Raw genomic sequence first — 10,174 nt, forward strand, 5'->3', positions numbered from 1 at the left:
TTCACTTTACAATGTTCCAAGTACTGTACATGTTTAGCCGGCAGTGTACAGTACATTCGAAATAAACTATTTATGACACAGAACCAGCCAATAATTATACGTATTCAATTTTACTGTATATCTTTGATTAAGTATTAAATAAACGATTACATAATTACAAAATAATTAGGTAAAGTATCTGATTTTATTGCAGTGTGATTTTCCTTACCTGAGATAAACTGCTAATCATTTTTCTGGTAAAATTTATATTCTGTAATTTGTATTTTATTTCCGCATTTTTTCAAATATAAGATCTTTTTTTAATTTAAAAAATAAATTTGGGCTAATTCGAAAATAGTTGAAAAATTAGTTCGGATTATCTAATAAATGCGAAAACAAGTGACTGAATTACCTCAAAAGTAGGTCTTGTAGTATTTATAGGATAAACCCAAAATACTTTTTGTTTTGTTGTTTTTCTTCTTTATAATTGACCGATTGACGAATAATTATTGTTGAATTAGTATCTGTACGTCCATCTTCAAGTAATTCTGGACACAGACTGATTGACTTGGATGTGTTCAATGTGAAAACAATTTTCTGACTTGGAGACATTTTACATCAAATCAGTTGAGTTAACGAGATACAATAACATACAGGGCTAAACCAGTTACTCAGGTGAAGTGTATTGACGTACGGACGGTGGCCATGACAGTTGAGGTGTACTCAATACATTGACTTAAAAAAAAAAACTACATAAACGTTATGAAATTTTACACGACATCGATATTTCAAAAATTATCTAATTGGACTGCAATTTAATAAGTTCTTCCTTAAGAGAACTGAGTTAGATATATGAAAGTCGTGACAAGATTTGTAAAGCTTAGGAGCCAGAGACCCGTTTAACTGTATTTCATTTTGAATTGAAATAACGTAAACGGTTATTTCAGTAAAGATTTTCTCCAGAACAGAATTAGATAGATGACCGGCGTGACTCGTTTGTTAACCGGAAAAGCATGGTGTAGAGAGGCGAGACACTACAAAAGTCAAGTACTGTACATTGTGCATCGATATCTAAAAAAATTGCAGACCGGCATTGTGACATCATCACAATAAATAATTGCACATAATAAGGACTTAAGTGGTTAACTAAAAGTTTCTACTTCCGTTGACTTTGTTCTTTTAATCTGCCTTTTAAACGGTCTTTTTCCAGATTTTGATTAAAGCTGCAATAAAATTATTCCCTTTTTTATTTATAATAAACAGTAGATTTATAATTGTTTTTTCACATTACATTTTTTTCATATGTTCTAAATTTTACACTATTTTCTAATCTTAAAATTGTTATATCTAAGTAATTAATTCTATTGTTATTTTCTAATTCGTGTTCAAATTTTAAATCCTGGTCTAATTCAGCGAATTTTATAATTTTTGACTCTGCTTTAATATTTTTATCATAAATTATTAGAATATCATCTGCGTATCTGGCTATACATTTTATTCCATTTAATTGCGTTACTTTTCATTTTCCTGGCTGTTATTTATAACAGAGGGCGGAGCGGTCAAAAAATGACCCTCTATATTTTTACATTTTTGGAATCAGGGAACCTTAAAAGGTCGAAAAATGCAAAAGAATTCGGGTATTTTTTCTGTGTGTATGGGGGAACGATTCTATATATTTGAGAAGATTCAAATAACATGTCGCAATAATTCATTCTGAGAATAACTTTAATTTAAATAAGAGTAGAGAGCAATGACGTATGGTACGACGTCATAATTAAGTATGAAAAATAATGTACAAACAAGACAGGATAGCAAAGAAACTGTTGAATTAATGTATCGTAAGGTTTATGCTTATTGTTTTTTTTCTAAAAATTTGGGGTTTTTATATATAATTTTAAAGAGATATTTATATATATTTGAAAAAATTTTGTAGCCTGAAGAGAGGAAGAAGAAATAATTTTTATCAATACGGATTGCGGGAAAGGAAGTGTTAAATCAATAGTCCACGAATACACTAGTTTACAGCCATTTTGCGACTGGGGGAAAGGTATTTAAGGGTCGATTTACACACAACAGTCACGTGTCGGCACAGTGACCGTTTGGTGCATAAACATCGATAAATATCACACATAGCCAATCAGAGTTTCATCTACGACACGTGATCTGTATTCTGTCGATCATACAAGTGTCGTACATGAAATTCTGATTACCTATGTGTGATATTTATCGATGCTTACTGCACTGTGCTGGCACGTCACTGTTGTGTGTAAATCGACCCTTATTTATTTATTTTTGTTAATTCCTATGCGCTGAACACGAAAATGAAGTTAAAAATTCTCTGCCACGTAAGGTTTTTGAGTTATTATCTTACGGAATTTAAAGATACTTGATGCAGAAACTTAATGTTAAAATACATACATGTGGAGACTTAAAGGTTATAGTGCTGTTACTTGGACTTTAGAGTGATTTTTATCAAATACTGTTGTTTTCTTTGTCTTCGAAATAATAGAACAACACAAAATCATTTAAAAATAAAAGGATGCTCTCAGAGAGATGAATCTGTTATAGATCAAGCTGATGTAAAGAATACATCTTTAGTTAATCTCAAAAAAGTCCGCTCAAAAACTCGTCTCTAACCTTAAAATTAAGCTTTTTGCCATTTTACAATAATTAAAAAATTTTTATAACAAAATCTCATAACAGATGGCGCCACACACAATTTTATTTATTATAATTAAAGATATACTGTAAAAGTTATTTTTTTAAATAAAATTTCATAACAGCCGGGAAAGTTACGCAACACATCGCTTGATTTTTTTTATAAGTGATTTAACGTGTCCTGTTTAATATCAAAATCAATAAAATCAGAATTTTCACTAATTGTTGCCTTATTCACTTATCCTCTCTTTGTTATCAGTCGGTTATTGTTATCAGTTTAGAAGCATTTTAAAATGTTTATATTAAGCTATTCTATTTATATAATTTCAATAAAATAAAGCCGAAAGTTTTACTCGTACTTCAAAACTCGGTTCGATATAAATAGAACAAATTACTTTAATACTGTATTTACAATTCGACAGAATACGTTCATTTGGAAACAATATCGATAATTCGAGAAATGGAAATTATTAATCTATTATCAAGATTATATTATGATTAATAATGATGTAAGATTAAATCCAAATAACTCAAGTAGAATTCAATTGTAGTATAGAATACAGCAGCAGACTACAGTGTAATTATTTTCTTTCGTACTTATAATTGATTTTCCAGAAAATAATTATAATTTTTGACTTCAATAAATTAATTTTATATTTGTTTATTCTGTAACTAGTTTTTTGTGTAGGCTATTTACGTTTATGTAGTTTATGTTTTTATATTAATGGGGATGCACTCTGTAGTTCTTGCCAAAAGACATGGTTTTATGCAGAAATTATTATTAAATAAATAAATAAGGAGCTGTCCATAAATTATGTAACACATATATGGGTGGGTGGGTGGGTAAGTATATACAGGTAATGGTTACGATATTCAAAGGGGGTATGAATGTTTACAAAGGTCGAAACTCTGGGATAACATAATGATTCATTTTTGTTTCTAAAGTGTTGCATAGAGAACTGTACTGTTTATGTCACTGTACCTATACGTTATAAGTGTAATTAATAAAATAATGTAACGTTCAGCACCTCCATGCTGTGTATTATTCCTTAGTATGATTAAGAATCGAGGCCCATCAGTGGCCAAGCGGTTCCGTTCCCTGGACGGTTGTACGTTGCCTAAATAATGTTCGCTTAATACACTAAAAAGGTATAAGGGAAAGTAAGGTGGCGTTACAACGATTAAAGCAGATACTTGTATTTATTAAACCGTGTGTAAACAAAACAGTGGTTAGTATTATTATTCAGCAAATGACTGAAAGACTTTTAAGAAAAAAAACCTTCGTATTGGGCCTTTTTATTACTGTTCCAAACGAGGACCGCGATTGAAATTCAAGGCCCATTCAATGTCCTTCGCACTTTGGGCAAATAAATGTATTCACATCCTCAGGCACTCATCATGAACTCAATCTGATTTTCATTAAAGGAAGTTTGCATATTGATGATTTTGAAAAGACAATACCTTTTGAAGAGAGACAATGCCTTTTATTGGAGTTTCCCCGATCTTTTGAAGATCAGGGAAACTCCAATAAAAACGCAGAATTTGTTGTATCAACTCCTTTTCCCCATTCTCATATCCTGTTTTTAAATGGTTCCTTAAATTCTACGAGGAATAAGAATAAGAAATACATCAACTTTATACATTTTTATGGTTGAATATTTTATAAATAAATTTAGTTGATAGGGAACTTATTCAGAATATCTACTATAAAGAAATGTTTAAAAATTTTTTATTAAATCTCCGAAGATGAAAGAAAGAATAAAATAAATTCCATTATCGATTCGTATAAAAACAAAATTAAAGAAAATAAAATTTAAAAATGACAACATAAATGTGATATTGTAAAAGAAAATGCATTAAACAGCTAAAATTCATTCGAACGAAGATTCAATTAAAAAGAAATTTTAAATTATTTGTTTTAATTTTTTTAAATTATGAATTTTCCGGATAAGCTTTACTTCTTGGAAGATAAATTTTCAATCATTTTTATTGGAAGTTAAGTGACTAAAAATAAATTCTTTCGTTCCTTCTGAGATCGTCGAGTAAATGTTATAAGTTCAATTCAGTTAGAGATAATGATTAGTGATTTGCTCTGGATTTTATAATTAAATTTACGGCTTAACTGCTTTACAAGTTTACTTCTTAATCGATACAGGAAACGTTCACGAAAATATAAAATAATGCACCCAATGCTATCTTTCATCAATTTATATTTTCAAATCAATGAAAAAAAATATATATATTAAATATAAACCGAAAATCATAAATAATATATCAATAAAATAATGGAAAATATCCTACTGAGAATATTCGAAAATTTCTCTTGGACGAAGGGCAGACAAACGAACGGCTAACAAACGTCTAAAGAATTTATTTTCCAACGAACAATTATTTTATTGTGACATCGTCACAATGTCGAGCCGCAATTTTTAATCATATTTTTAAGTTATTTAACTTAAAATATATATGCTCTCCACCTCAAATTAGTAGTGGCTTGCCCCTGTACATCATACTTTTCCTGTTAGCAATATAGTCGTGCCGGTTATCTATCCAACTCCTTTTGGGGGGAAATTTTGAATTGAAATAACATAACTTCCGGTATTTATTAGAAGTTCGTATATAATTAATCGGAACTTCCTTTCCTCTAAGGTTTCTATATCTGGGCTTGTGTTTCATCTATCTAACTCCGTTCTCGAGATTAAGGAAGGACAGGTAGAGGACGATAGTAGAAATTTATAGGCCAAATTGTAGCCCGAGCATCATAAAAAACAATTATTGACGCCGAAATCCACATCAATTCCCTAAAAATAATATTATTGTCAATGCAAAGCTTTAAAATTAAAATATATTTGACTGGTTTATGTTGTTGTGGAGTCTGTAATCTAAAAAAAATATATTAAAATTACATGAATCAGTAAGTGAAAAGCTCGCTAAACACTTTTTTCGTTTGTAATATATGTTGTCTAGTTATTTTATAAGAACATTGTGACATCATTAAAGGAAACAAACTATTTTCTGTTTGAATTCAAGCTTTGATTCAGCAGATAACAATTTTTTATGCGAAATAATTGACTATTTTGGGAAATTAATCTCAAGAACGGAATAGGGGAAAAAAGTGAAATCTACTCCGCACGCGGCGCTAGTATCGATGAGGTCGTAAACAGACTAAGCGATACGTTGTCGGTTGTAAAGTACCATTTGTTTTTTCTTTAAACGAAAATCTAATAAATATTTTAAGTTTCAAAAATGCCAAGTACGTGGTGCTGTGTACCACATTGTTCTAATAGTGGTGGTCACAAGTTTCCAAAAAATCCAGCATTGCGAAAGAAATGGATTCACGCCGTTAAAAGAGCAAATTGGAAACCAACTTCATCCAGTCTCGTGTGTAAAAATCACTTCACACCTGATCAGTATAAGGAGATTAATATCTTTGGTAAGCACATTATTTAAAGAATTATAATAACTGTACAATATTTTTTTCAAGCTATTAGCAATTAAGAAGCTTCAAACACCTCGCTTGAAAAATACTTGATGTTTACATCAAAAGTCTCTGTTTAGTTTTAATATCTAGGCGTGATAAGCCCTAACAGTAGAGGCTAGTTTTGAGCACTTACATAGCATTAATGCTAAGTTAACAAAGGATAAAAAATATATATAGTACCATGGATTTAATTGTTAATTCTTTATGCTAAATGAAAAATAAATAGATTTATTTTACTTTATTAGGAAACATCCCAGCAAAGAGACAACTGAAGGCTGATGCTGTACCAAATGTATTTCTTTGGTCTAAAAAAGAGGCACCTTCGGTTGCGAGCAGACGAGCAAGAAGAGAAAACCGTGAACGCAAAGTTCAAGATAATCATGATGCATGCTATATAATGGATACTGGTACATTAGAAATAGGAGGAGAAGTAATAATAGATGAGGAGGAGGAAAAGGCTACTTGTCTTATTGAAAATAATGTGGCAAGCACTATGGTCTGTGTAACTACACAGACCCATACTTTTGAAGTCCCAATGTCAGTTGAAAGATTTGAGTTTGACAACAATGCTATACATTACTATACTGGGTTAGAGAACTACAATTCTTTCAATTTTGTACTACAAAGTTTGGGACCAGCAGCATACAGCTTAAAATATTACAAGTTTCAGGTTGTAACACTTGCAGTGCCAAACCAGTTGTTCTTGACTTTAATAAAATTAAGATTGAATACAGCAAATTTTGAGTTGAGTAGGATGTTTAGTGTATCTGAAGAAACAGTACGAAACGTTTTCATTACTTGGATCAATTTCATGTATTTACAATGGCGAGAGTTGGATATATGGAGTGAAAGATCTCTTGTTGATACATACATGCCTAGAGATTTTAAAATGAAATTTCCAAATACTAGAGTTATCATTGATTCTCTAGAATGCAAAATAAGCAAACCAAAAAATCCTGTTGCACAGCAGGCTACGTGGTCGTCATATAAAAATGACAACACATTAAAAGCAGTTGTAGGTTGCACACCAGGTGGTCTAGTAAGTTTTGTTTCAGAAGCCTATGGTGGTTCTGCAAGTGATCGACAGATTGCAGAAAGGTCTTCACTGTGTAAAATAACAGAGGCAAAAGACTGTGTAATGGCTGATAGAGGTTTTAACATTCAGGACTTGCTAATTACTAAAGATGTTGTGGTAAATACACCCACTTTTATGAGAGGAAAAGCACAGCTGAGCAGCAGTTTGTTATCTCGAGACAGAAAAATATCTAGTAAAAGAATACATATTGAACGTATTATAGGAATGGCTCGTACATATAAGATTTTGAGGCAACACATGCATCCGACAGTAACCAAACTTGGCAGTGAAATTATATTTATATGTTTTATGTTATGCAATTTTAGACCATGCATTGTTGGCAGAGATGCTTAATTTGTTTCACTGTTAGTCTAGCTCTATTAATTCTGTATATAATGTTTTTTTCATTCTAGACCCTAGCCTAATTTAAGTTTTCCATTTATAGTATTTTTAAATTTTTGTCTGCTTATAAATTCTAAGATTAAGAATGTATACTAGCATACACAGTAAGGTCTTCATTATGGAACTTCAATTCAAAGTAATATAGTGGTTTTAAAATTTGTACTATAGTTGAATAAATGTTTGTAAATTTGTAAGCAAATAAAAAATTTTAATCTTTAAAACAAAATCTCTTTTTATTATTTAAAAAATTTACCATCTAGAAAAATTTTACATAAACTCAAATTGTAAAATAAAAATAACAATTAGCTCAATTATTTTATAAACTTAATGTTTATAGAACATCTTTTTTAAAAGAGCTGGCTTAAAATGCTCATGGAAAAACATAATTAGTGTTTCAGTCATGTCTGCAATAAATTTATCATCTCTTGGAATGATAAAAACTTTGAAGTCACTTTTTGTGTAAATAAACAGGTGAGCAACTTGTCTATTTGTCACTGCTAATTGACCTTGGATTTGATAAAAATAATCATGATTCCGTTTTAAAGTAATTTTGTCATCAGTACATTCCAAATATGGTACATTTTGCACATTCACAGGAAGTTTAAAACTGGAGTAAGGACATTTAACTTCTAATATTTTATCATCATCCACTAGCCCATCTGGACTTGCAGCTAAGAATGGGTATTTTGGATGAAGAAACATGCCACATTCTTTCACAGGAGTATTTTCAAAAGAAGAATATGCTTCAATTGCTTCTTTTTCATACCTTAAGCCATGAGAAATTGCCTTACTTTTTATTGGCCTACTTGACAGTAACGAGTCACACAATTTTAGTCTGTCTGCTGATTTTAATTTACAAACTTTTCCAAAGTTTGAAGATGTCAAACGCAACAAATGTTCCTTCTTCCAAACTGCACTTTTTCGTTGTAATCGGGTCTCTTTTTCCAAATGTTCTATGTACTCCCTACTTGCTTCAGTTACATGTAAAGCTTTTAAAAACATTTCGGACATTGTGCTTTTGCAATAATCATGATCTGACTCTAAAGCCCTCATGTTTGCTGGTTGCCTTAATTGTAATATCGGTATTGCACAACCACTTTGCATGTTCATTGCCAAATTAATAACAAAGTTTGTATAATCAGAGATTGAACTGCCAGATGGTCTGGGGTCAAATTTCATGTCCAATCGTTTCCTTTTCATTCCTCTCTTCTTAAATAAATGAAATGGAAGCTCACTAGCCTTAATTGGGGAACCTTTATGTTGGCGGGTAGGCTGATGGAATGTTTGCAGAACCTGAGTGCATGTTTTGTGACACTTATAATTGCCTGTTCTTCCGTATTCTTCTATTGCCAATAGTGTTACACATACATGTTTGCAATATGCTTTAGGCCCTTTGCCTGCTGTACATTCACATATTGCATTTTCTATATCCCCATCATCTGTAATTACTAAATCTGTATAATATGTGTTCCCCTTGGTTAATTCAGATTTTACATTACCTTTAAAATATGAAAATTTTTTTTCTTTTGTTCCTCTTATTGTTAATAAGAATTCATTAAAATACATCTGCACAGCAGACAGTGGCATTCTTTGATCTGACATCTCCATGTAGGCATCAATTGTATCTATAGTCAAAACTGGTATTTGTAAACTTGGAGAGAGATCCTTATATTCAGATGAATCAGGAAGTTTGAGTTCAGGAGAGCTATCACAGGATATAGAAAAATTATGAGTTTCCTGATTCCTCTCATATGCCAGTAACCTGAAAATTATTGTAAACAAGTTTAATAACTAGTTAACATATGATCACCAATATTTTATTCAGTTTTTTCTGTCACATTGACAGGAAAGGCAAAAATTATTATTATATATTATATTCTTACCTTAATATATTACATATAATATAAAAATAAACAGTATAAGGTAACTGAACAGTATTGACAAGCACCTAAATATGGCATATATATATAGTGTATGCCAGATTTAGTAAAAGAAAATGGGCAAAAATTCACTTGTACAAAAAGTTTATTGGTGAAGAAATTAGTCTTATTGCATTAAATTATTGAAACAAGTAAGAAGACTTGTGACCAATAAAAAAGACATTTTGATTATATTTATTTTAATTACTCCAAAAATTGTTTTCTCTTGGTAAAAGATTCAGATATATATCTCTTATATTGTCTTAGAACTTCATAGAAAGTAGTTTTGTTTGTGTCGATTGTTGTTCTAAATTACAGTGATAACCTATTGGTACATTTAACATTTCAGATACTGGTATAAACTGGTTATAATATATCAGGTTCAGTACATGACCATATTCCAAGAGGAAAAAACTTCATTTTAAAGTTTTGACCTTATGTTTTGGTTAGGCAAATGTGAAAGGAATCAATGAGAACTTTACTGATCTTTAAATGTTTTTATCGACGAAAAATGTGCATTTTGTGAAATCTTATCCTTAAAACTTTCATCTACTGGTAAGTTACCTTATCATGTAATAGTTATAAGGACTTGAAATTATAAATGTAATAATTAACGATAAAAATATAGATGTAGATTATTTTAACTTACCTTTCTATTAA

The 10,174-nt window shown here is 30.6% G+C and overlaps 1 protein-coding gene across 1 annotated transcript; it reads left to right on the top strand.

Annotated features, from left to right (window-relative positions):
• Window positions 1-5,843: 5,843 nt before the first annotated feature.
• Window positions 5,844-7,837, top strand: LOC136969509 (uncharacterized). Its single transcript, XM_067263683.1, has 2 exons — window positions 5,844-6,070; window positions 6,364-7,837. The coding sequence occupies exons 1-2, from the start codon at window positions 5,884-5,886 to the stop codon at window positions 7,545-7,547; spliced, it is 1,371 nt and encodes a 456-aa protein (XP_067119784.1). The 5' UTR covers window positions 5,844-5,883; the 3' UTR covers window positions 7,548-7,837.
• The last annotated feature ends 2,337 nt before the right edge of the window (window positions 7,838-10,174 follow it).

This window comes from Centruroides vittatus, unplaced genomic scaffold (assembly GCF_030686945.1).
Source record: "Centruroides vittatus isolate TY-2023 unplaced genomic scaffold, ASM3068694v2 contig_18, whole genome shotgun sequence".
NCBI lineage: Eukaryota > Metazoa > Arthropoda > Arachnida > Scorpiones > Buthidae > Centruroides > Centruroides vittatus.